Source organism: Corvus cornix, chromosome 1 (assembly GCF_000738735.6).
Source record: "Corvus cornix cornix isolate S_Up_H32 chromosome 1, ASM73873v5, whole genome shotgun sequence".
NCBI classification, from domain to species: domain Eukaryota; kingdom Metazoa; phylum Chordata; class Aves; order Passeriformes; family Corvidae; genus Corvus; species Corvus cornix.
The window spans coordinates 80,727-108,116 of record NC_046332.1 but is presented as its reverse complement, the minus strand read 5'-3'; the positions used below and the strand labels follow the sequence as shown (position 1 = coordinate 108,116).

Here is a 27,390-nt window from a genome sequence, read left to right as displayed (position 1 = left end):
AGCGTTCGCGTGAGGGGTTTCCGAGCGATCAGTGCCCAAGTGGACAAAAAGAGTTAAAGATAGTTATCGTGGAGTGGTTTGGAAGGGGCCGTAACGATCATCTCGTTTCGCCATCCGTCCCACCCTCCTGCCACGGGCAGGGACACCTTCCACTGTCCCAGGCTGCTCCAAGCCCCGTCCAGCCTGGCCTTGGACACTTCCAGGGATCCAGGGGCAGCCACAGCTGCTCTGGGCACCCTGTGCCAGGGCCTGCCCACCCTCACAGCCGAGAATTCCTTCCCAATATCCCATCTTCAGCAGTCTCTCATCCATCGCTGCTTGCAAGGTTTTTGTCATCCCAGTTTCCCAGGACTGCAGCCCACTGCGATCCTGAACCAACACGGATTAAATTTAGGAGTGCAAGGGAAACGCGCGGGGTGCCGGGAAGCAGGGAGAGGAGAGAACTTCCTCACATACTCCTCTCTTTGCGGGAAAGGGAAAGACTTCGGGGTGACCTATCTGGGGCTTTCCAGTACCTGAAGGGGCCCATGGGAAAGAGAGAGAGGGACTATTTACAAGGGAGGGAGTGGCACAACAAGGGGGAACGGCTTCCCACTGCGAGACGGCAGGGTTAGATTAACAAAAATCTAAACTCTTCCCTTGCTTTCAGCAAGAGTTATTCCAGGACAAGCACAGTGATAAGGAGGAGTTGTAAAAGCCTTGTTCCAATAAACTGTTACGTATGGAATGACAGCAGCTGAAACAGTAGTGGAAGATAAAGGAGATTATTTCAGTAAGAAAAAATGAAAATAAAGATCTATCCAAATCCAAACTTTTTTTTTTCCCCCCATATGTGCAAGTAATAAAGGCAACATTAGTATCTTTCTGGGGTTTTTCAAACTCTTATTTTTTTAGCAAAATACTGTAAAAAAAAAAGTGATCCAGAAGAGGGCAACATTCACAGTCATTCTAAGATTTAGGATGAACGCTTTCACATTGATGGAGGGTGCTGTGATGTTTTGAGAACAGAGGGTGGAACAAAATAAAAGAAGGTGCAGTTAGAAGACAAAAGGGTAAAATAAAAGGAGTACATGAGACTGGGGGGGAAAAGGAAATGGGAAAATAGGAATTGCTAGACACTAGATACAAGGGCTTTTTACAAGTAACTTAGGAGAACAAAGCTAAAAGCATCTTACTGCTGCTAGTGACGACGTGCTCCAAGCTCTGCTAATAATTCTTGTTTCCAGGAATACTTAAATTTAACTCGCTACATTCCAACTCTTTTTCTGCTTGTTTAGAAGGCCGTTCCATTTGGAATTTACCATAGTATAGCAAATTCTATGCAGAGGTAGAGTACAGACTTCTCACTTCTTCCATAAAACATTTTTGGTGGCTTCTTCTGGATGATTGGAATCCTGTTTCAGCCTTAAGGTTTTCCTGAAACTTAAATTTATGCAAGTATCCAAATACATTTGCAATTCCAGAAATTGGTAGGCACATAATACAGAAAGTAAATAACATTCTCAAGAGGGAGTTGCTTTGTTATTGAGGGGATGAAAAGGAAGGCTGGAGCTAGTAGAACTAGGAAAAATATTTGATTTCACACAGCTTTTAAGAAGCTCAAAGTACCCATACTGAGATCTTCAAGGTAAAAGTCCCAGTGACCGGACTTACAAGCCTGATAGTTATCACGCCATATTTCATAGGAGTTCTAGTATTTTAAGGAGTACTGGAAAATGCTACTGAAAATTATTTTTATTTCACCTTGAAGTTCAGTTATTCTCTCCCCTCATTGCCTGTGTAGAGGCTTCCAGGAGGCTGGAGAAGCAGACTGCTGGTTTCACTTCCATCCAGGTCACTTCCATGTTCTGCTGGAGTGCACTTTGAAGCCTGTGTCCTTGTCTTTCTCTATTCTATCTGACAACTTTCCTCCCCCAAGTCTGTTTTTTTGGCAAGCTGCATTTATGGAGGGCCAGTCAAAGACCTCAAGCTCAGACAAAATTCATCTGCTCTGTTGTGCTTACGTGTGCAACAGATGGAAGCAGCAAATGAGTCAAGTAGTAACTTCTGAGCTGCCCAGTTTTCAGAAAATCAAAATTCTTGCCAGATGAACATATCATCATATCCAAGTTATACACTGCCCCTCTGGCATTTTCTAGTCTGAAAAACAATTTCTGGTCCCTTGCATGAACCTCAGCTCTCCACCTTGTTCAAGGAACAGTTCTAGATATGAGACTAATTGGGCCAAGCGACCCTTTCCTGCCTCAGCCACAACACGACCTCTGAAGACTTTACTGCCCTGAACAGTATGTAAACAGCCAAGCTCCAGCCCTGCAGTCCTGCCTAACTTGCCTTTGCTTCCCAAACCTGAACCTTTTTCTTTGCTGCAGGATCCTCACTCATGCAACCCTGAATGCAAAAATCTGATTTGGCAGATAAGGCCATTTCTTATGCAAAAGCTTCACCAAGGTTTCTATTCTGATTTCAGCCTTAAACACTCCTGTCCTGCTCAGCCAGTCCCTATCTCCAGCCTTTAGCTGTAGATGCTTGCTGTTCTATAGCTACTACTTGCCACCCCTCCAGATTAAGTCTCTTGATACGCATTTACATCATTCCCTAAACACATCCTCGTGACCCTTCCCAAATTCAGCCTCATCTCCAGACCTACAACCTCTCCCTACAGATGAGTGACTACCCCTGAGTCGGACTGCTGACACACCTCTGCCTGAGCACAGCTGTACAGCCCATGCTAATCCCAGCCAAACCTGTTCTTTAAACCCACTGGTATTTGGCCACTGGAGCCCCAGTTACAGTAACCCCTGTGGTGCTTTCACTTCAAGGCCATATGTGAGTTGTGGTCCCCTACCTTACACTACTTCGGTAGGAAATGCACTCGTTTCTTAAAATAATTTTTTCATTATATGTATAAATTAACTACAGAAAGCATTCAGAGGGAATGGATTTAATCCAAAATCACATCTTTAAAACTCTCTCAATGTTCACTCTTAGTTTACACAATTATTCCACAGAAAGCTTTCCTTTGTTTTTTCCCAAAATTTCAAGTGTGAAATAGAGCTCTTTGTCAAATCTTCCTGCTTTCCTGAGGCATGGGATCACAGAAGGAGAGAGGGTGGATGCTGCCAAGAGATGGGATACCAGGACCACTTCCCCAGCACAGCCTCCCGAGAAGGGGATGTTCCCAACACTATCACTTCTTTGTCATCACATGTCCAAATGCCCTGTGCCCCATACTCCCATGATCCTTGCTCGGATCAGCCCAGTGCTAGCTCACACACTTGGAGACACAGTCATTGCAGAGCCTGAATTCCAGAAGTTTGGCGTCGAGGAGTCCAGGTGATGTGCAAGTACAGTGTGTGAACCCAGGAGATGAGGGCCGGTAAGGCTGAAGTAAAACCACAACTTTTTTCACTCTTGATGCTGTAAATCAAAATCACCTCTCCTCCTTTTCCTCCTCCTCCCCCAGTCCCATAGTTATTTTAGCTGGAGTGCAAGGAGTGCATTTTAAAGCCTGACTAATGGCAGTTTATCTTCCTCCCACAAGGAATACTAGAGCCTGTTGATATGGAAGGACCTGTCCACAAGGCATTATGAGCACCAGGGGTTTGAGTCAGAGCATGGTGTGAGTCTGGAATTGGGCTGCATGCCCAGGTGCTGAAGATGGGTGGAAAGATCAGAAAAGAAGGGAAGAGGACAGAAAAGTGTGGAGGTCAATGAGCAGGCTGTGAAGAGCTAGAGGAGGTATGTGCTGAAAGCAGCTCTGAGTATCTATTGCGATACTTGAGATATCTTCTGTGGACTGAAATCCTTCCCACCTTCTACACATGGAATAATCTTCAAGTATCATCCAGTCTGAGCTAGTTTGACACAGTCACTGAGTCACAGAATTTACCAGGAAGCCCTTACAGTCCTGATAGGAAAAGCAGGCACTTAGAAATGCTGCAATATTATTTTCAAATTCTGTTATTTGCTTCTAATTTCACAGTGCTCAGGTTGAATTAGCCTGAGGTCTGGATCTCAAAACTATTAACTTTCACTGATTAGATATTGATATGAGCTACTCTTTTCTGAAACACTACCAGTTTTCCATGCCTTTGCATACCTAACTCGAGAGACCTTGAAGCCTGATGTTTTCAAGGCTCTTGGAAAAGCCACAGCTTTTTCAGTGTTTTGACATTGATTCTGTGGCTTTAAAAAGCTTCAGTCTTGAATTTCAAGTACATAACCATTAGTCATTTTGGAAAATCTTAGCTTAAATACTTATTAAAGGGGAACAGTGACAACAACCCATCAAAGGCAGGCTCATACACCCATAATAAAGCACTTTCACAAAGGAGTTGATTTCCAAGGCTGTGGTCCACCCAGCCACTCTGTCCTAATGTCCTTCCTAAACTGAGAGGCAAGACACATAGTCTTTCCCATGTGTCTTTGAAGTGCCATGTCAGGAGTTGACCAGGGATGACTTGGGTGCTTTAAGAGGGCAAGAACAACAAAGCCAGGACCTTTCCCTTGGAGCATTTGTTCTGCCTCCACCTTAGGTCATGTTTTCTCTTGTTTCCAGCAGTAAGCTCTGTAAGATGGGGCATGCCTCTTACTTCGTGTCTATACAAGTGCCAGGTGCACTGCTAGAAAACATAATCTGTGTACAGGAGAAGTGCCAGCAAGACTGGCAGCATTCAGGAGGGTGAGGAGTGGGGACTTTCTGCCGCGAGTGGTGAGGAAATGGAGTGAGGTTTCATTCCAAATGAAACGTGAGGAGATTGGCTTTACAGACTTCATAGGTCACATCTTCTGTCTTGGTCTTCTGACTGGTGTTATGACCCTTGGTCAGGGTCTCTATGGTGTTATGACTAGTTTGGTCAAGGAGCAGCTCATGAACACAAAACTCAAAACTTGTTCAGATGAGTTTGCTCTCTCTGAAGCGAGTCAAAAAACGGCAGAAAACAGCAAATATTTCCCCTTCTTCTAAACCTGCTGGGTTAAGTACAGCACTCAATATTCATTCAAACTTCTACTTACATGCACGAGAATGTTTCCTAACTCTGGCTCACAGAACTGGTCCTCTCAAGTTCAAATTACAGCACACTTGAAGATCTTGTTAGATCTTATTATCCATAGCACCTTGTGACAACTTACAGCCTCCAAAACACATTTAGAATTATAAAAAAACTATGGAACACACTTCTCTACAATTATTTTCAGCTTGTATCCATAGAAGTAGAGCTTGGATTGGGAAAAATGTGCTGTTATTTTAAATAATCACCATATAGTGGTTACTATAAAGTGTTATGTTTTAACTGGTCTGACACTCATTTCCATAGAAACAGAGAGGATAGCAACCCACTTGTTTGAACTGTCCTGTAGATTCTGTCTGTGTCAGAATGCAGGAATATAAAGCTTTTAAAAATGTGGGAAAAGTCTGGGGTTTTGTTCTTAGATTTTATTAATTTTTTTTGTTTTAATCCTCAAAAGCCAAAAAGAACGTTAGAGAACTCCTTTGAAACTTTATTCTGGGAGAATAGAATGAAAATTACATATATCAGTTCCTAAAAAAATTATAGGGGAGAAAGCAGGAAGAAAAAGCAGTAAGGGATATAGTGGGGAGAAGTGTACATACACACAGACGTGTGCGTGTATGTGTGTGTGCATATGTGTGTGTGAAACGGTATTTCTGAGATATTTTTCTGACAATTTTTGTTACTGTACAATGGATCTAGTGATTTTTTTTCACTAACAGAAAATTTTAGGCCATCTAACTCAACTGTCTATTTTATTTTGCATTCTTTTTCTCCCATTCACTTTCTTTTATTTCACATTGTTTACTTCTTAACTGACAGCACTAATTTTATTGGAATTTCCATACACTAAGCCATCATATGAATTCCAAATTGGTAGTTTGGCTGAAGTTCAGGGAAAAATTAATAATGTGGAGAAAAAGAAGTTAAGTGCTCAGATTTTGGCTTTGTCTTTGCAAAGCTTCCATGCAACAACACAATTCCTGCATTTCTGACACTGTGAAATGATTTCTTTTCTCCCCAAGTTCAGAAGAGGGAAACTGTCTGAAGCAGACATGATGTCTCTCCTGGATTCTAACTTATGGGCTTTCATGTGATTTTTTTCTTTGGGGAAAAAAAGGAATCTAATTCCTGTTGCTTGTGAGGAAAGGACAAGGCTGAGATTCTGTAATTCTACATGCTGAGCATGTCTGGATTAGTTGTATTGTCTTCCAGCTACTGAGCATTGCCAGCTTTTAGGAGCTGCTTTCCAGGCTGTGGCAAAGAGACACATTCTGCACATCATGGTAAACATTTTCTCCCTTCCTGCCTTTGTGTTTTACACTGCTGTCTCCACGTTTACTATTTAAGCACTACCCATCACAGGGAATAGCAGAGATTCGCAAAAATACTTTTTATACTTTAGGTTTCTTGGGCTTAGGTTAATGTTGAATAGCAAAGTAGCCCCCATTCAGAGGGGGAAAAATATATGTTAAAAAATGTCAGCACCATTCTACTGAAAGCATGTCTTGAATTCCTGTCAGCCAGTGTCCGTAGGTTTTCCTCCTCCATAGGAAGGCTTCCCTAAAAAGCAGATATCTACAAGCAGGAGCACCCAGCCGCCTCTTGTGCTGTCATTCAACCCTCACTGCTTCACCTCCCTGGAGGTTACCTACATTTTGAACTTCTCCCAGTTCAGTCATTCCACTTGGAAACTGCCCTTGCCTTTGGGTTATACCTGCACAGTGCCAAGAGCATACCAAGCTCATTCCTGCACTTTGGGACGGTCTTTTTCTTACAGCACCACCTGGCTAGAAAAAGCTATGTTATCTTACCGTGAAGAGAAGATTCACAAGTTCTCATCTGCAGACCTTCTGATTCAAAGTCTTTCAAGCACAAGTACGGGATACTTCCCAGTTATTTTTGATGCTTTATATATTCTTCTGCATTGATGGTGTACTTGTCACAGACCTATGAACTCAGTCGCTCAGAGTGAATTGTCATTATTGACATCTACATTCCAGGGATCAATGAGCAGATCTGAGAGAAGGAGCCAAAACACTTCTTGTTAGAGCTGTCACAGGTGGCCTGAATATGAGAAATCTCTCCATTGGCTGTATAGGGAGTGGAGGTTTGGCATCCTGAAGCCACAGATGGTCTGACTGCACTCACCTAAAGTTATGAGAGATACGTAGTTATGGCAGGTAGGAAGTTGGGATAGACAGGTAAGTTCACCCTAATCATCTAAACACCTTTCTAGAGGATCCAAGTATGGCCTCCAAATGCTTTCTTTGTAAAAATCTATGCTACTTGTTCCCCAGCATTCATTTCTGCCTTTGGCGGGACTGACCTGAGACAGTAAATGCAGGAAGTGTCAGATTGAATGATCAGGTATGGCAAGGTCAAGGGGAAAAAGTAGGGGAGTAGGGGGAGGCTCCCACAAGTCTCCTTCCAGTTATCCAGCGGAAGGCAGAGGGTTGCGTTCAGAGGCAAACACTGTCCTTATCTGAAGCAACCAGAAGCAAGGGCTTCACCTGCAGAGCTACTGTTCTCTCTCCCCATCTGTGTTTGCAGTTGCAGATGTTTCAGGGTGATTTTATACTGTTATTTCGGCATCTTTGATCCCATTTATCTGAGCTCAGTAAAAGTTGACGGAATGCCCCTGACCTCAGACAGGTTCATGTGAAACCTGTTTTGCTCTTATCTGCCCAAGACTAAGGAAGCATACTCTAATATATGTGCTACCCAGTTGTTTTTTTGTGTCTGAAGAGGGAGAGGGTCAGGAACAAAAGTGGATTCAGATTCAAACGTGAAGACCAAGCTGGTCAAAGTTCAGTGTAACCTCTGAAAAGGGGTGCCAAAGTTTGGAAATTCAAATCTGGATGCATTCCAACTTCAGTTGGAACAGGAGATGAATAGATCTAACACAATTAGTTTGGTTCCATCATCTTTCACCTACTCACTCGTGAGGATTTTCTTCCGGAGAAAGATCAGTATGAACATGCATGGCAGGATGTAAACAGCTGGATATTTATGTTTACCCATTTTATACCCCAGCACAGCCCCAGGAAAAAAAGATGCTTTCATGCCCCATTTTCGGTGTTAGTTCTAAGCTCTCTTTCCTGGGGAGAGCTCTTATAGGAACTGGGAAATGAGTGTCCTGATATATTCCCTTGAGTCTCTCATATCGTAAAAGAAGCACCAAATTATATTTGAAGGTAGTTTAGCAGGTTGCAATGACAATTTGTTTGAACTTCTCACTGGTTCACTTTTCCATATCACAAAAGATTTCAGGGAACAACTTGAACTCTCTCAAAGTAACTTCAAGATGTTTCCTCACTTTGCAGTGAAAACTTTAAGCTAAGCCTACACACTTCAAACTCAAGGCATGCTGAAGTAGAGTCGTAAAACTGCGGGGCTGCAGTAAGATGGTGTCACACACCATCAGAGTGAGGAAACAGAGAGAGTCCTTTTGCAACATGGAAGAGTCAGTGCTGTTTGCCCACTGAAATCCCTCATCCAGAGATCCTGCCCGGCGTAGCTCCCACCTGGGTTCCCTCAGAGACCCGTGAGCCGAGGTGTAAGGGCAGGAACGGCACAAGGGTCCGGCAGGAGGGGCGACGACGTCTGCAGTAGGGAAAGCAGGGAAGTTGGGCTGCGGAGGACAGGGAGTGATGGGGAGCACCTTGCACCTGTCTGGGGAAAAACACAAGCGGCGAAATGTGGCCACATGAGTCGCGGTGTGTGTGTTAAGTCCGTGACAGTCCTCCAACCATTGCCAAGCAAGAATGAGGGGGGAGACGGTGAAATCGAGCCTCTTGACCAGGAGGGAGGCGCGAACTGCCCGGAGAGGGGTGGGGAGAGCCGGGGAGGGCGGGCGAGGTGCAGCCGGGTCTGAGTCAGCCCGGCCGCACGATGTGCGCCGAGGGCAGTGCCCGGCACGGCGCCGCCGGGAGCCCGCGTCCCTTCCCGTCCCTTCCCCGCCGCCCCCGCGTCCCAAGTGCCCGCGCCGGCTGGACCCGCTCCCGCCGCGGCCGCTGGCAGGGCTGCTCCGCCCTCGCCCTCCTTCTCCCCCTTCTCCTCCTCCTCCTCCTTCTTCTCCCGCGCGGGGCAAGGGCAGCCCCGAGGGCGCCCGGCGGCCCGGGGGGGCCGCACCGCCAGCCGGGAGCGGCTGCACCATGTGAAGCGGCGGGGCTGCCCCCCCGCCCCGAGCCGCCCTCTCCCGCACAATGAGGGACGGGGATGCGGGGCAGCACCCACGCCGCGCACAGGTAGAGCCCGGGCGGCTCCTCCGCCTCCTGTCCTGCGTGGTCCTTGTGTGCGGAGCGGAGGTCGCGGCGCTCGCCGACTTCTCAGGTACGGGGCGGGCACCGCGTGACGGGCTCCGGGCTGCGGGGGGCTGCGGGGCTCCGAGGGGCCGGGCGGAGGCGGGCACGCCGCGGCAGGGTCTGGCGGGGGCTGCCAGCTCCCCGCGATGCCCCGCGGGGACCCGCCACATCCAGGGCAGGGGCCGCGGGCTCCCGGCCGGAGCGCCGCACGGAGCCGCGTATTCCCCGGAGCGCTCCGTGTTCCGTATCCCCTCTGCGGGGCCGTGTCCCGGGCCTGCACCCCGGGGAGCGCAGGTCGGATGAGCCCTGAAGAAGGCAGGGAGGAGGAGAGGTTTAAGGCTTTCCAGAGGGGCCAGGTGGGAAGGGACACGAGAAGCTGAGCTGTCGCTGCGCGGTGGGAACGCTGTGGGTGGATCGGCCAGGGCCTGACCAAAAGTGCGTGGAAGTCCCTGGAAAGGTTCCCACTTTCTCCTGGAGACTTGGAGTCGGGCCCTGAGGGAGCGAACAAGTGCTGCACTTCCCTCTGCTAGGAGGGAAGCCTCGTAGCACCGGTGTGAGGGGAGTCCCTTCGCAGGGAGCACAGGCACCAGAAATCACAGACGTGATCCTTGGGAGGGTGCTGCGTCAGTGCAAAGTGAAGTGACTGCAGGAACTGGGAAAATATCCTTGTTTCCATCAAGATGAGGAAGCAATCTCTGTTCTTTGTTTGTGAAAACTGCACTCTTGTACCTTTTCTACTGCTCCAGGGCATCCCACTGCTGTTAGAAAGTTATTTAGAAGAGCTGCTTCTCTCCTTCCTACGTTATCACAGCGAACACAGCATATTCCTTAAGCTTAAGGAACTGCCTCTAGGGCAGAAAGCAAACCTTACCCGTATTGAACAGAGCAGAACTTCCCAAAAGCCAGTTGAGTGCACTGCAACAAAGTTAATATATAATTAATAGCCAAAATGTGTTGTTATGCATTTTAATGTAGTTCGTGCTGATACAGTTCAAAATGCTGGTCATGGCTCTGTAGAAACTATTTTCCCAGCAACAGAAAAATACAGTTTGTAATTTTGAAAATTGCGTTCGGCTCCACAAGCCTGAAAATTTCTAAGCAAGCAGCCATGAAATTTAAAGACCAGAATTACGTACTTGGATAAGCTACATTTCTCATATTAAATTCCTTTCACATGTAAAAGGCTTTTAAATGCTTGCTGTCTCATTCTTTGGTGGTTTTTTTTGCTTAACTGCTGGTTTGGGATGTTAGTTTTGGAATCACATGGTGGTTCTCCACAATAACATAAAACAAATGTTGAAATTTTCCCTTTCAACTAGCCACTGAGTTAAAAATTATTCCCTTATCTAGGAAAGTTCCTCTCACAAAAGTCTGTTCATTTTTCAAATGATGTTATTTAGATAAGGTTATCCAAGATTAATTTCAGAAGTACAGTTGTCTTCAGTATTCATTGTGCACTGAGCTTTCCAAATAGGTAAAATGATCAGAGAAAAAAAGCTATCTCACCCCAGAGATCAATATTAAACATGACATGCAGACATTTCAGTAAATAAGACGTAGAAAAGCAGATTCCAGAGTTCTCACCAGACTGGGAAGTTCCCAGGCCTGAACAAATTCTGCTCACATTTTACTTTTAACATGGAGATCTAATCCAGAATAACAGAAGAGATCAAAATGTTACTGGAACCTTTAAAAAAAAATGTATCCAGAGCATAGGGAGAAGTTTTTAGCTGCTTCAAAAGCAGGTACTGCTTCAAAAGCTGCCAGAGGTGACACGACACCCTGCAGTGCCATCCCCAGGCTGTTTAATACTGTTGAAGAACTACAAGCTCCATAACAGCAGCTTTGAGATGAGTTTGTGCAGTTGCTCATTTCCCTTATTTGCTCCCTCCCTCGGCAGGAACAGCAACTCGATTTTCCTAAACTCTGCTGAATATTTGTGGCCACAAACCTGTCCCGTTTAAAGGAGCAGTGCCCTGCAGCTGCCAAGTGCAATCAGGCCTCTACCCCTAACGCCCAAACTCTTTTCCTCTCTCCTCCTCTGCCCACCATTCTGACAGCTTTCCAGAGTTCCTTCCTAGACTGCTGCCAGGTTCCAACACCTGCCCATGTAATCTCTGTTGTTCCCTTAATGCAAGTGTTAAATCGTGCCAGCAGTTCCACCCTGCTCAGAGCCCATTTGTTCATCACCAGACCTCGCTGTTGGCTTGTAACAACCCAAAGATGCACCCTCGTGGGATCTGTTTGATGTTTTGGAAAGGGGAGCCGGGAGCAGTGTATAGTGAAGGGTTATTATTACTTTATTTATAAGTTTGACTTGTATTTGTGGTCTATATCCTTTCTACTGTCTAGAGCTGCAGGTTCTTGCTCTCATCTGTCCAGCTTTTAACTGTGAGAAAAAAATTTCTTGCTCTATTTTTTTTTTTTTTAGAGAGGCATTTCTTCACTGTGCAATAACATTTTGTGGATTGGTATTTGCTAGGGAAGAAAAATGTTCTGAAATAAAGACACCACCAGCAGTTCAAAATCCAGCTCTGTGAGAACAACTCAGTCGTGTCTCTTATTGGAAGTAATGTTGATATGATAAAAATCTGGATAATCTATGTTTCTCTAGAAGTTTGGACAAGAAATTCAAAGGTTGGACTTGATGATCTTGCAGGTCTTTTCCAATCTTAATGATTCTATGAATCTATTAGTTTCATTGGTTACTGAAAGCGGAGGTGTGCTCTGAGGTCTGCAGTCCTCTGTGTAATTAATTTTTCAAAGTGGAATCCAAGTATTCTTGCCCAAATTTAAACTGAAAGCTGAAAGTTTTGGAAGAAGAGAGATTTAATCCACAGTCCTTTCCTTAGATCTTCACGAATATAAGAGTGATCCTACAACTAGAGAATTTTCTTCCCCTCATGCCCATTCTTCAAAACACACCTTTTAACTAAAATATATCTTTATCTTCTCAGTGATCACTTGCAGCTTTCACGTTTTGGATCAGGTCCCGTTCCAGGGGGCTGCTGTGAATTTTGCTAGTTCTCCAGTCTCTGGGAACTAAAATCCTGAATACTCTGGGCTCCCAGGAGACTGTCAGAAGGGCTGTTTTTCAGGACATCAGGGCCTCATGACAGCCATTTCCTCACAACTCCTCTATGTTCAAGGACTGGTTCTCAAAACAGGTGAAATAAGAGCTGGCAAAATCAGCAAACTTCTTTACAGTATTTCACACTGTAGGTGTTCTGGTGCCATAGAAAGCTCAGCTGCTGAGGGAGAGCTGGCTTGGCTGGGGATGGTGGCATTTTGAGGGTACCTTCCCCACAGCAGGGATCACTGCTCCTCATCTCCTCTCATCCTCTTGCTCTCCATGCTGGCGGAGGGAAAAGGCCTCAGCTCTCCATCCTATCCCCATGGCTCCTCCCACCTCTTCCCTGTCTGTTGACAAAGTGAACTGACCCCTTATCCATCTGGGAACAAACTCCTTCTCTCTGGCAACACTGAGGAACACTCATTCACCCTTTTTTTATGCTTCTTTCTTTTTCTGTTCTCCTTGCTGCTCTGAGCTCAGGCTTGACCGCACCTCCTTGGCTCACCCACCAGTCAGTCTTCCTTTCTTTACCTGAGTCCCAGCTAGGTTTTCTGGGCAGCTTCCAAGAAATGTGGCTATAACTGAAGATTAAAAATGAAGTAATTGTGATTGCATAACTGGGGTGAGGAATGACTTTCTGGATGTGAACAGAAAGCAGCCGCTGCTTAGGGAGAACCTTTTAATCTCTGTTCTCTGGTGTCAACTTTTCTGTCTTTTCTTCCAAAACAGTTCAGACAGAACTGTGCATCACCTTAACTCCATAGACTTGGTCTCCTGACCCAACCATAGAAACAAGTGGATCTAATGAAAAAGCAAAGTTCACCCAAGAAATATAATCTGCTCCTGTGACCTTTCTGCATTAAAAGTTTCCATTAAGTTCTGTGGCATTCACCCATCCCAGATTCCCCCAGGTAAACGGAAAGCAAACAAACGCTTTGAGCAAATGCTTTGTTTGTAGTAACGTGGCGGGATCAATCACTACCAACCACAATGATGCAGAGGTTTTTTTGTTGGCCTTGTGTTGGCGAGATAAAAGCCTATATAAATTTCCTTGAGTCAGTTCTTTTGACTCACTGTGGCAATTGCAGCGTGTCCTTCAACCAGGATATTTAAAGAAGTGCTAGCAGGAGTGATGCAATAATGCATCTTCTCTATACTGCCTTGTAAAAGTCAAGTGAAAGTGTTCATTGCTTTATTTAAAGAAAAACATTTAATTTTAGAAATATGTTTCATTTCAGTAATATGCGAGTTAAACCTCAAAGTCAGGTTTAAAGTTTCTCCGAGTGAAGAGGGCTCTGGTCTGGGATTTGTTCTGTGGAACAAAGAGGCGTGTGTCAGAACTGAGATTTTAGCTTAGATCATGGTGCTGAGACCCAAGGTTTTGTTTCAGGCCTGTCCCTGCAGCTCTTTTTGCCTTTCTGAGGAAGTTTGACTTATGAAACCACATTTTAGATGTGCTAATATTTTTTTGTTAAATCCTCTGATGAGATTTAGTTATCCTTGTTAGAGAAGTAAAAGCTTTGCTCCTGTCAAGTTCTTACAGATTTTGTGAGACCTTTACAGTTACAGTAAGCTAGGTCTTCATATCCCCAAGAAGGGATGCTGCCCCCAAAGCTCTCCCGAAATGAGTTAAGGGGTAGCGTGACGCTCTTGCCCCTACATTTGTTGGGGAATTCAAACACGAGACACAAAACTTGAGTCCCTGAGCTCCACCACTCAGAGACCACCATGTTTGAGTCTGTCAGATTCTCACAGCTTTGGGGCAGGAAGTTTGGGGCAGAACTCTCTCTGTTCGCTCTGGGCAGAGTGCTGGCACCTGACACACCATATGCTATTTTTATTCAAAATAAATAGCAGGGATTAGCTCCCCCCTGCCTTCCTGTTCCATCTGCTGCTGCTATCCTTCCCAGTAAGGCAGAGCTTCCAGTCTCAACTTTATTAGAGAAAGGGGTTACAGACTTGTTCCAAATAAATACTCAGCTTTTGTTGGAAGTGTCCCCAGACAGAGAAGGCACTGTCTGATCAGTCACCACTTACCAGAATTCTGTCATCTGCCAGCCATAATCTACAACTAAAATTGAAATATTTTGATATATTACCCAACACAGAGAAAATAGTGTCTTAAGGGAGCCGAAGAGCAGAAGGAGGCGTGGTTGTGCCTTATTTGTCCAACATTGGTGAGTCATTTAATCTGAATTTCTAGGCATTTTAAGAGTTTTGCTTCAAAGATCTATTGTGTGGCTTCTGGCAACAAATTAAATACCAGTGAGGTTTGGCTCTTAATTTAGAATTAATTTTAAAACATCACTCACTATATAAGACCTAATTGAAAGCCTATGGTCACTGGAAGGATTCCCAAGGATTTCACTGGGCTTTGGATGAGGGTCTCAACCCACAAATATCTGTTTATTTTTCTTCATTGTATTTAATCTTGGATGGGAAGACAAGAATTATTCTTTCAGAATAATTTTGCAGTTTTTTGACTTTTCATTTCTTCAGGCTAGAACTGAGTTGAAGACAAAGAAATGTTGTTGTAAAGAAAATCATCAAGCGCTGAGAGTGAAGTGGGGAGTGTATTTGTGCTTTTCTAGCTTGGACTTACTGTACTATAAACCATCATAGCACTGCAGATGTGAGCTGCCAGATTTCTGATTTTTACTGATTTTTTCAGATTTTCTCAGATTTTCTGATTGTTTTCTGAATGTCAAATATAAGTGGGCTTACAAAAAAAAAAAAACAACAGAGTTTGAGTCAAAGTTCTGTTTGCAAAACAAAACCTGTGTTTTGTTTTCTGAGTTGGCAATGAACAGCCCCCTGGCTCTCTTGGGGAACACGAACATGGAGGTTCATGTTCATAAATTTGAGTTTTCAGGGAAATATTTTCCTCTAGTCACCAGGGTTCTCCTACTTGCAGTCTTTGGGAACATTACAAGTGTTTTGTCTTAGGGCATAAAGAGTCTCTCATTCGGTCTCCAGAAACAGTTGCTGCCCACAGAGCCTTTCTCTTGTTACTTCTTGTTAATGGCACTAGAAGAGGCTACTCTGTCTCCAGTTAAACGGAGGATTTTTGGCAAGGGCAGAAAAGAGCCTTAAAGTCACCCGTAACCCATGCCTCTTGTCAGCTTCTTTAGATGGGATGGAGAAAATCTTCCTTTTCTACTGCAGTAGTTCCATATTAGGTCCTGGGACACATGTTTGCCCTTCTAACTTCATGGAACAGCTGAGAGAAGCATAACTGACTGTAGGGTGGTGTTTACTGCAGACCCAAGATTTCAGGGATCAAGAACAACTCGCCTCTTCCTGACACAAGAAGGAAATAAAAACAGAAAGCGAGTGAGCAAACAGTAGTGCATAGGGATCTCTCCAGTTTCCTCAGAAAGCCCTTGGGATACAATAAACCAGGCATCACTCCTAGGAGACAACACAAGGGAGTGTGGAAGCGTAGATCTGAAGGACAGAGAACGCCCGTGGGAGGATGTGAGGAACAGAGAACAGGCATGTGGTGTGTGAGTGCAGGATTCATGGGCTTTCCCACTCTGCAAAAATGTAACTCACTTAACTGCAAGTCTGAGCCGAGTAGCACAGGGAGGAAGAGGTTGTGTGCTTCCTGGAGAAACTGTAACCAAAAAGTTACAGGCCTGTTCTTTTATTCATTGGCTTTGTTTTTCTAGGAAGAGTTCACGACTTGGCTTCCTGTGTGTGCTACTGCTCTCTGAAGAAACCCTGCTTAAACTGGGAGTGAATGAGGTTTTGCGTTGAGTTATCTGCTGGTTACCTGGCCTTCTCTCTGGCTTAGGTTGAACCAAACTCTTGCTTAATTTGACCCTCAGATTTAAGACACAGCGATAATTAGATTCAGTAAGACAGTTATGATTCATGTTATGATCCATGAGGGGAAAAAAATGAAGGCAACCTCCTCAGGAAAGCATATATGTGGATAAAGCAGTTCATGAAAAACCTGACTGATGTCTCAATCACTGCTTTGATTGCCATACTATCCCAAAAGCATCCTCACTACTAACTGAAGCATTTTCTTTCAGAGTTAATCCTTTGTCTCTCAGTAAGGCCAGTGGTAACAAATTGCTGCATTGGCATCAGGCTGATGGATCTCCAGGATAACCATCCTGTCTCTCCAGCTGCCAATTCACTTGCAGCATTAGTCATTGAGACTGAGTTGAAAGTGGCAGCTCAGGCTTCAATTTCCATGAAACTTGTAGGAACTTTATTTCTTCGAGCCCCACACCCTTCAGGTTTGAAACTGGCCATTAAACTTAAAAGGTGTTGAATTGAATAAGGGAATGCAGATGGACAGAGGTCAGGATCTCATAAGCTTCATCTCCTTTAGAAATGGGCAACTGACAACTCTCAAGGACTGAAAAAGAAGAAGAAAAGCAACAGCTTTGGGTGCTCTGAAACCAAAGAAGGCATTTGGAAATGGAATGGGGTTTTGTGGTCACTATCTTATTAGAGAAACTAGATGATCCCTAGTTTTTCCAAGTAAACAGCTATCCTCGCATAAAGAAGACTTAGATTATACAAAAAATAGAGTGATGATATGAAAAACATTTTCCTTGCACAGAAAACCAACCTTTTATGCTGCCTCTGCAGTACAAGTGAAAGGTTGAAGTCGGTAGGATGGTAGTCACTAGCAAAGAGAGCAAGGGTTGAGAGGAACAGTGGAAAACAGCACGCTGAAAAAAACAAGCCATGGAGGGAAATTAAATCAGATTGGTGACTATGCAAGAAAGCATATATTAAGGAGTTACAGATTTTAATGTGCATCTGCTGGGTAAAACTGTTGTGCTAATTTCTGAACAGCAAAAATAATAAACAATGCTTCTGCCTAAGTGTATTTCTTACTGATCAAAGACATGGAGTGCGGCTAGAATGAGTCAAACAGGATGTTTACAAGGCACTTAGATAAAAAAGAATAAAATGATGAAGCAAGTAACATAGTGTCATGAATTTTAGAAACAGTGTCTTTCCTGGGTAACATTTTGCCCTCCGCGATTACTAGTCCTAAAAACCAGCTGCCACAGGCAGAATTTGCAGACAGCCAAGGTGAAGAGGCAGATCCTAGTCCCTGTGGACAGAGTAACTCTGGCACAGCATGATCTGTGGCATAGCTGCCTCTGGAGACCACCAGAGGGCATGGCAGATGGGATGGGGATCGAAACTCAGGAGTTAATTTCTCAATGCTTCCTTCACAAAACAACGGAGAAAATATTGCTGGAGAAGTACTGCAGCTGGATCCCCAACACCAATCAATATCAGAGTTGTGCTTCTAATGGTGTTTGTAGTAGAGTTTATTAACAATTCTGTTATCACTGCATGAAATCTCTTCCTTCAAACTCACCAATCTGGCTTGTGTATTTTTAATGAGTGTTGGCACAATTCTTCACATCACTGTGGGAGCTGATGGAGATTTACCAGACGGACTAGCCTTTTGGGACTCCCACAATACGCGTGCTATTTGGATTTATTTTGATCCAAAATAGATTGGTATGTCTTTAAAGTGATCCAGCAAATTTCTATGCTAATTAAACCAAATTGAACAATGCGCAGGAACTGATGTTACTAAATCTGTGTATGAAGGCCCAGTTCTGAGGACCCTCATAGCTTGTGGACTACGCAGCCTCAGCCTCTAAAAATACTGCATTGCAAACCTGCTCTCTTACCCAAAAGACATTACCTGAGCCAATGCTGAGATTGCTTTTAGTGTGTGCTGGGCATTGGGCTCACAGCCTGAAATGCTCTTCTCCTTGATCCTTCCATCTGGGGACCTCGTGCCAGGGCAGACAAGGTGAACTGAACATATACAGAACTTTCCAAGTTCCCAGATTTTCAGAGGTTTTGAGTGAAAAAAAATTCTTTCTGGATTTCTGTACCTTCAGGTCCACTGCTACCCTTATTGCTGCTATTCAAAGTGATTATGCCAGGAGCAAGTGGTTACATATGAGATGCTATAACCTCTTAAAGAATTATTTTTCACACAAAGAAGTATCTGTTTATTCTCCTATGCCAGTTATTTTTGTCAGTAATTTTTTTTATCGTTTATCAGTCCTCCTTTTCAGTAAAAACTAAGGCTCAAAGCTTTGTTCAGCTGCTCAGCCTCAGTGTTTTGTGTGGTTCTCTGGTGCTATGGTTTTTTTAGCTGAAGTTCTTTGTCAACAGAGTGGATGCTGTGACTAATTTGGCTAATTCTGGAAGAAAGGATTATGCTTGGATTCTGCACTGGTGTTTTGAGTCTCAGTAAAAGATTACAATGAGTGAGTAGTCTGGGTTAGGCAGACAGTTGGGTGGGATGATACCTTCTGGCCTCCAAATCAATGGGATCTTTTTGTTCCTGTGTGCTTTAGGCTTAACTTCTGAGCCAGTCTCTAACGTCTCATACGTGATTCTATATGCAGAGCACCCCATACATTGCTTATGAATGTGTGCCCTAGATAAATGGGAAAGTGCCTAGTGGGGCTTTCACACAGAGGTGTAGAGATGTTGTTGAGACACGGCAGTATTGCCAAGGTTTCCTAATTTAGACAATTCTCATGGTAGTTAACTTTTTGATATAGTTTCATATTGTTTTAAAGAGTGATATTTATTATTTCTGGAAAAAGAGGAATGTTATAGTCCTCCTCATTGCAGAATGACACTTGGAAAAGTGACTGCTGCAGCTGGACACCATCTCCCCCTCCACTACCCAACCCAGAACACAATGAAAGAAAAACAACATTAGGTTTAAAACATTAAGTCATCTAAGGTTTTTATAGGGTCTGGTTATGATTCTCTTTGCTCAGGTAAGAAACCCCATTAACTCACAAGTCTTCTGATTGCCCAGCCCAAGTGCACACAGAACCGTGACCTCACTCCATCCATGCTGGCTGTGCTCCAGCCATCCCTCTGCCCTGCTCTTCAGGGAAAGGGAATCGCCTTGGCCATCAAGGAGCTAGCGAGGACTTCCCTGACAGGCAGGGGACCAGGACTTGGAGGTCTGCTGTAGTCCAGGAACAGCCTCCAGCTCCCATATTTAGACACTAAAAAAATGTTTTCCCCAAATTCACAACTAACAGATACTGATGAAGTAAACACAAAAGGAAAAGACAGGAAGCTGCCCCAGGAAGAGTCCAACCCTCACGATGCTCTCACTCCTGATCACTATGGCTGTCATTACTTTTAGAGATCACACTGGATTTTCCCCCAACTTTACACTGTTGTTTGGCTGAACTTGCTCCATCTGGGAAAACGTGTTTCTGGACAGAAGTCAGTACACAACAGAGAGATACTCATGGTCTCAAGAAGGTGAAGCTTCTACCAGGGTGACTACAAGGCCATACTGCTCAGGAAAGGAGGAGAAGCAGCAGCTGCTGAGAAAACTGCTGAGTGCAGGGCAGGCAGTGCCCCATTACGAGGAGAGGGCCAGCATGAGGACAGGAAAGAACCTGGAGTTCTTCAGAGAAGGATAAGAGGAAATTATGACTTTTGGAGTGGGAATCCTTCCTCAGCATGGGCTGTGAGCTGCAAAGGACTGACTGCTCCACGTGTGTCTGTGTGTGCAGTAATGAAAAATGCAGGTTTACGTGGTCTACCATGTGAGATGAGCAATTTAGATACTACGTCACCACTCCTGTTATCAGAGAACATTAGGTTTCAGCAATTTCCATTACTATTTTTATCCTTTATTGTGTGCAAATACACAAGGATTTTAGTAACAGCAGAGTCATGTTTAAGCTGCTTGGAAGGCTGGAGAGCAAGATGTCTTCTTTTCACCAGTCCATTTAATGTCATTTTTACAAGTGAACCATATTGCTCGTACAGAACCAGAGCAAGCTTTTTATAAAGACATTTTTTTAAAGGATTGAATAGTTGCAATTGTTGAAGAAAGGTGCTTAGATGCTGGATTAGGAATTTGCAGGATCAAAGTAGCAGTTAAGATGCCAGGGAACTCATCCAAATCGCAGCATAGCTGATATTCTTTAGGGAATACTGGACTGTTTTGTATACAGCACTCTTGGCCCCACGTAACTTAAAACCTGAAGAACTGAAATGATTAGAAACAGTGGGTCCTATCTTTGAGGGTGTTGAGTGCCCACAACTCATGTAGGGCTGAATACTCTGACACTGTGGCCCTTTATGCCACGATGGTGATGGCAAGGCGTTCAGCAAATGCCACAGGAGGCCCCTCTGCAGCACTGGCCATAGCAAAGTCACTTGGGTGCAACTGGGCATCCGGCCCATTTTTCTGGCAGCACTCAGCATGTCTCAGGAACAGGCTGAGAGAGGAGGGGCTCCGGCAGGGAACTTCAATTATTTGTGATCTCAATTACACAGAAAATGCAGGGGATGGATTTGGTAGTGGGTTTGGTTATTCTTTTTAACCTGTGAGAAGCTGTGGGGATTGCTGCTGGACTGGTCTCCTTGAGATCCAGACTGCAAATGCAAGGCATGAAACTTCTTCCGTCCCAGCTCCAGTGCCAGTGCTCAGACTGAGGTCACTGAGGTGGGGAACTCGCCTACAGCTCTGCTGTGCTGGAAGGTGCATCCGCCTGACTCCCGTCCTCCCCTGGGCTCTGGACATAGGTAACAATGGAGCAGGCTTCTCCTTCCTCCAGACTTAATAACTGATAGGGAACCTGATTTTCGTTATCCAGATGCACAGCTGGAGCTGGAAAAGATGCCAGAGAACTGAAATGTTTGACCCATCCCTGGAAGTGTTCAAGGCCAGACTGGATGGAGCTCTGAGCAACCTGTTCTAGTGGAAGGTGGCAGGCGGGTTGGAACTGGGTGATCTTTAAGGAACTTTCCAACCCAAACCATTCTATGATGCTATGATTTTCCTATCTTTTGCTTGGAGTACTAAAGTTTCTATTTAAAAACCTTTTTGAAAATCGCTTGTCTTTGGGGAAAGTTTATGAAGGGCAGAAGTGTGAAAATTAAATGGCGCATTTTATTTAAAGGGCAAATTTTAATTAATTAAAAGGAGTGAACTCTTTCTCAGTATTTTCTTTGAGAAAATGAATTTTTGTTTTAATGATACAAAAAAGCCCCCGATTCAGCCACAATAAGAAAATGTTCCCACAAGAAAATGTGAGAGGTTTTGTTTCTCCTTTTTACTTAAGAGCATGTGAAACACAACTGCCCACGAGCCCAAAAGTGCAGCACAACCTTTTAACAAGAGGTATAAGGAGTACATTAGGCAGATGGAATGCAAGAACCTGGCCCACAAAACCCAGTAATACCCTTCTGACTGCTGCAGACATGCCCTGGGATCGTGAGCAGCCACGACTGGCAAGGGCCTGAGCCCACATACTGTCCGTACAACACATCCTGCTGCTGCTGGAGTGCTGGGAGGGCTCGGACTCCCTGCCATGAGACCTCGTGTTTTCCAGCCCGGAGCGCTAAGAGCACGCAAGGGGTGACCCATTCAGAGAACCGGGTGGCTGCGGGCCAGACGTATAACCTTGATTACAATGCCCTTTCCGGAAACTGATTGTGGTTTTCTTATTATCTAACGAGCTTGTCATTTCCTGTGCTAGTTGTAACAGAGCTGAATATTTTCTAGGTTACCTAACGAAGCTCCTGCAGAATCACACCGCCTATGCCTGCGATGGGCAGCACCTGAGCCTGCACTGCCCTCGGCACTCAACCATCAGTGTTCAGTCAGCATTTTATGGGCAGGACCCCCACATGTGCAGTACTTGGGAGCCTGAAACCAGGATGACAGAACCCAGGAACTGCGTGGCACCCACCTCTTTGCAGGTACCACACGTTGTAAAGGTTTCTCAAGGTACAGAATGTTTTTGACAGTTTCCCTGCCATTTCTGTGCAAGTGTTCTCAACCTTGAATGAGATGACACTGTACCTATGGCAGTTTACCACCAAAAGAGTTACAGCTGGAAGGATTTGTCTGGACAGCAGGGTATTACCATAGGATTGTGAGAACTTTGAAGATTGCCTTCCGTTGTATGATGAGCCTTGCTTTGGAAACCCCATTTTTAAAGTTCCCTAAAATAGTCGGCTCCTTTCCATTCAAGGGCTGGTCATAACTGAGTTGACCAGTCTTAATCTATCACACAGGCTCTGCTTGACCCCAGGGGAGGACACAAGCATTGGACAGAGCTGGGTTACAAATCCAGTGAATAAGATGACATCCCTGGTTGGCACTGTTCCATGCCTGTCCTCCCTCACTGAAAAGGCACAGCAACAGCTAAACAGCAAATCCCAAGCATTTCTGCAGATGCCTGCATTTCTGTGACTACCTGATTTGTATCAGCAACACCCTACAGTTTGTTTGCTGGGCCTGCTTCAGTATAGCTTAAAATGATTTATACTTCATCAATTATTACTTTCTGCTGTAGAGACTATTGTAACAAGGTCTGACTTAAACTGCTGTCAAAGGCTTGTTTCATTATAGTGAAAAATACCCAGTGTTGTTCCAAATTCAGTAAATCATTGCAAAAATGAGCAGTCAGTGGAATCTGAATACGTTCTGTCGGCTAAACTGTTGTAAATGCTCTACAGAAGCTCTGATGAAGTTTGCAACATTTGTGTCTGTAGACTACACGTTCCTTCTTGGCATCAGGGAATGTCTGTTTCCACCCTTTCTGAGTTGAAGGGTATTATGAAGTGGTTTGGCAGTAATATCCTCTCTCCAGAAACAGTATTAGGGCAATTTTATAAGTGTGGCTCGTCCATGATGTACTGCAATTTTTGAGGACATTCCAGACATGACCTATGGGCCATGTGAAAGTACATCTCTCCACCAAAACCAGCAGTCCAGATGCATCCTTGATGTTATATGACTGACTGCAGCAAAGTGGCACCAATGATTATTTTGGGCTTGTGAGTGCCTTTGTGAGGCAGTTTTTCCCCCTGAATATAATAAACACAGCATGGGGTAACTCTTGTATAAACTACCATCATCATTCGGGAACCGTGGCTGATCAAAGGCATGAAAGCATTTTGTCAGGGCCATCAGTGTGTGAGATACAAATGCTGTGCATCTCAGGAAGTTCCAGTTCTGTTAAGGAGAAGGGACACATCTTGTAAACTGGTTTCTTAGAAAAGAGCACCAGTGACCTCATCCCTCCTCCCCTTCCCTTTGGAAGTAGATCTGCAGTCCGCACAGGCAGGCAAGATGATGCCCTGTAGCTAGGAGGAAGCATCACAGGCACGTATTACAGAGACCTCCTGTTAGAGGGACCACTGCAAAGCTGGATCTGGCTAGAGACAGTAACTGCCCGGTACTATTTTGAGTATCATTGTTTGCTTTTGTGGCTGCGTGCTTTTGCACAGCAACACGAGAGAAAATGGGACTGCTGTTTACATTAGGCAGGAGAAAACACAAACAGATGCTCAGGAGATGATTCAGCTCAGGTGCAAACAGAAGGTGACTCAGTAGGGGACAGCTATCTCCATTTACTTAAGATGTAACTGTTTCACTGGTCCCTTCCAGAACTATCCCAACTTAGGAGGAGTTATTTGTTTGACTTGCAACTCTGTAAAAGGAGAATGGACTGATAAAATTAAGTCTGCTGTACTTTCCTTCCCTTTTAAACTCTTCAGAGTGCATTTAATGCTCAAAAAGTGTTGGATGCATGTCCTCTTCCTCTGACAATGGGAGCTGTAGGATCACTGCAGTGTGCTGCCAATGTGTGTCATTGCTGCTTGGGAGGGAAGGTTTCCACTGATGACAACAGAGATCCAGCCACTGCCAACTCTCTCAGCCTGGAAATAGGAATGCAGCTTGTGCCATCGCAGTGGTAAATTTGTGATTTGGTCTCTTGGTATGACTAAGACCTCTTCTGATGAGAAACAAAGCAAAAATTCCCACAGATTTTGAGGGACTACCTAAAACTATTAGAATGGTATATTACAGTTACTCCTGTTAAGAGTGGAGTAACTGGAGAAAACACCCTCCTTATTACAGCCTGCTGTGATTTTAAACATCATGAATCCTGTGCACAACCACACAGACTATCCAAAAACAATGACAGAAAAGCCCTCTCTTAACTGAGTTTTGGAGGTGAACAAGAATTTCCTAAATACACTGCTGCATTTAAACTGGGTGTTTTTAGGTGCTTTGGCTTGTGACTGTGTTAAAAACTGGACACAGACTTGCCCTGGCAATGTCTTAATATTTTCTGCAGCTACAGTTCCAAGAGCACAGCTGGAGTGGGAGCACCAGTGTGAGCAGGAGGAGCACTCAGTCCTTTTGCCAGATCGGGAGAGAGACCAAGTGACACTTTGTGTATAGCACTGCTGGCCTGTTTGTTGTCCTCCTCTGTTCCCACTCCCAGGGAAGCTGTACAGTAAGAACCAGGATATATTGCGGGGCCAATAAATTTGGAGTAGATATGGCCTTAGAACAGCATAAAAAAACACCCCCACAAAACAAGACAAGGAGGCTGAGGATAGACTTGCAGATCCGTGCTATCCATTCAAACCAGTTCTGAAATTTGCTCGTGGCAAGTCAAGCAAATATCTGGTCATGTGTGTAACTGCAAGCAAGAAGGAAGCGTCCCTTAAGCAGGAGGTCCTACACATGGCTTAAAGCTCGGGTTGTGCTTGTCATCAGTCAGAACTCTTTCAAGTGAAGATTATTACAGGGCATGTTAAGGTACATGTAAGTAGATCAAGAAGAAGTGGTTAAAAAGACATCTTTTAGAGTTGCCATGCTTCTCCTGGACATTGCACTCCCATAAATGTGCTCAGGAGTGTACAAGTGTCTCAAGCATGTCAGTGAGACAGCTGGGGGCTTAGTGTGTGCCCACTTGCTCTGGGCTCTGCACCATTGAGGCTTTGGTGGCACCCAGGGGAATTTGGCCAACCTCCCCAGGGGCAGAGGGAAAAGTGACAAACAACAGCAAATCGGTAACATCCTAACTTGCCATGAGCATGGCTGTGATGAACGTGTTCCCATAAAGTTGGCCATGACTCCAATTCCAGTGGAGCTATGGCCTAGATCCAATGATACAGATGTTTCTTGCACGTTTATAGCCAAAAAGTTGTGGTTTCTCTCCTGTGTAGAACAAAATACAACTAAGTGTTTTCACTGCTGTATAGCTTCATACCTTGTTGTCAAGACTATCCTTTTTGCCCATTGTTCTAGAAAGTACTGGATGAATGCCAAAACCTGAGATCCTGCCAACTCCTTGTCAATAGTCGGGTTTTTGGGCCTGATCTGTGTCCAGGGACCACTAAATTCCTCCTTGTCTCCTTTAAATGCAAACCTAGTAAGTAATCTTTATCAGGCAAATGTGTTTTTCTGCATGTTTGGTTGCTTGTTTTGGTTAAAATGCCACTGCACAAAGCTTTGCATAAATCCATGTGAAATTTTGGGGCTCTTGGATTGATAACAAATTGTTTTTTTCTACTTTACCTTAGTTCTCCATTGTGTTTGCAGCTTCAGGGTGCTGGCTGCCAATTTAATGACCAGCGTAGTTTGGCAGGGGCAGGTGTCAGACATCAGACTAGAAAGGAAAAATGTTTTGGAAATTATTTTTAGTGAGATTGCAATGATAATGTCGTATTAGAAAGAGCTGAACAGCAAAACCAGATGCTTGGGCTAAGGATCCAAATGATGAAGAAGGTATCCTAGGAAGGAATATGCAAAAACACTTAAGGAGCTGGGCCTAAAGCTTTCAAAGATTCAAAAATACCTCCCGCTTAGGGAATAATGGCCAGAAGATACATGTGCTGACTTGGTTAGAGGCTTTTATTGTAGAATCACCTGTGCTCTGTGCAGGTATTCGATGCTGGTATGTGAAGGAACAAATCTTACCTCAAAGAGAATCCACTTTGTAAACATGAGAAAACGGAAGAACGATTAAGACAATCCTCATGAGGTTTCCTTCATTGGTGGTTTTTAATCGTTCTCCTTGTTGCTATGGTATATGAGAACAAGCTCCAGTAGCCTGGGGGCTCAGATTGTCTGGCAGTGAATCCCCAGCGTGGCTGAAATGGGTCCCAGAGAAAACAGCTGAACGATGATTTATGGGTAAGTTCACCAGCCAACTCAGAAATACCAACCCATGAGCAAAGGAGAAAGCACTAAGGGGGTTTTCTTTGATCAGAGCACTAAGATATACATCAGTGGTAGAACAGGAGTAGGTGGCAAGTGAACTGAAGGGCAATCTCACACTGGAAAGTGGAAGTCAGCAGAAAGATGGAGTGGAGTAGGCAGATGCTACCTTTGGCAAAGCACTGACTCAGAAACTCCCAGGGAGATACGTTAGGGAAAAAAAAGCCTGAAATTGAAAAATTTCATGATCTGTTTTATTATATCAATAGTTTAAGTCATTTTGCATATTGCAATTAGTCCATTATTAATAGTAGGTGGATTTGAATGTCATAGCAGTGTCTGTGTCATTAGAAATCTCTTTTTACTAATCAAAAGCGAATTTGGATTGTTTATTACTTTTGGAAGCTGCTTAATATTTTTTTCCATGGGAGATGAGCTTCTTTGAGTATATAGTATTTTCTGTGATTTGAATTCTTAAAAAGCTGGTCAAAAGCGTATTTAGCAGCATGTGCTGCCTTCAGGATTGAGAAATAGTCCAATTCCAGGGCAAATTACATGATTTCTTGTGACAGGAAATTTATATTTGTAGGTAAGATACCAATATTGTTAGTCTTGGCAGTGGAAAACATCCTTACTCAGGAAATCACTTCAGGATAACTTCAAATATATTTTGCAGTCTCCTTTCCTTCAAGTGGGCACTTAAGCAATTGCCTAAATCCCTTAGCTTTTCATCTATTTACAATTATTGTTGCCGTATCCCTGCAGAGGTTTATCTTGGGCTCTTCTCCTTTTCTGATACCACTTGGGGTTATACGTACTTCCACAGCCCCTCCAGCACAGCCAGACTCAGAGCTCAGCTTTAGGCTGTCAGTCCTTGGGCAGAGACCCCAGGTTTTCGACCTATTTATTGGTGCACAGTACGGCAGGTGCTTCTGCAGAAGTCACAACCTGCAGCAGGTCAAGTATTTCTCAAAATCACTC

At 44.3% G+C, this 27,390-nt stretch overlaps 2 protein-coding genes across 3 annotated transcripts in view; one reads left to right on the top strand and one right to left on the bottom strand.

The window, feature by feature from the left end:
• Positions 1-8,979: 8,979 nt before the first annotated feature.
• Positions 8,980-27,390, top strand: part of EVA1C (eva-1 homolog C) — a 32,714-nt gene continuing 14,303 nt past the window's right edge. For both annotated transcript variants that reach the window (XM_039554539.1, XM_039554529.1), the window contains exons 1-3: positions 8,980-9,347; positions 21,949-22,145; positions 25,498-25,621. In XM_039554539.1, coding sequence (XP_039410473.1) covers positions 9,221-9,347; positions 21,949-22,145; positions 25,498-25,621 — 448 coding nt within the window. In that variant the 5' untranslated portion in view covers positions 8,980-9,220. The remainder of the gene's footprint in view (positions 9,348-21,948; positions 22,146-25,497; positions 25,622-27,390) is intronic.
• CFAP298 (cilia and flagella associated protein 298) overlaps positions 13,106-27,390 on the bottom strand; it is a 39,857-nt gene continuing 25,572 nt past the window's right edge. The window contains exons 10-11 of the transcript XR_005602269.1: positions 25,768-25,858; positions 13,106-17,083 (exon numbers count right to left, since the gene is read on the bottom strand). The gene's annotated coding sequence lies outside the window, so the exon portion shown is untranslated. The remainder of the gene's footprint in view (positions 17,084-25,767; positions 25,859-27,390) is intronic.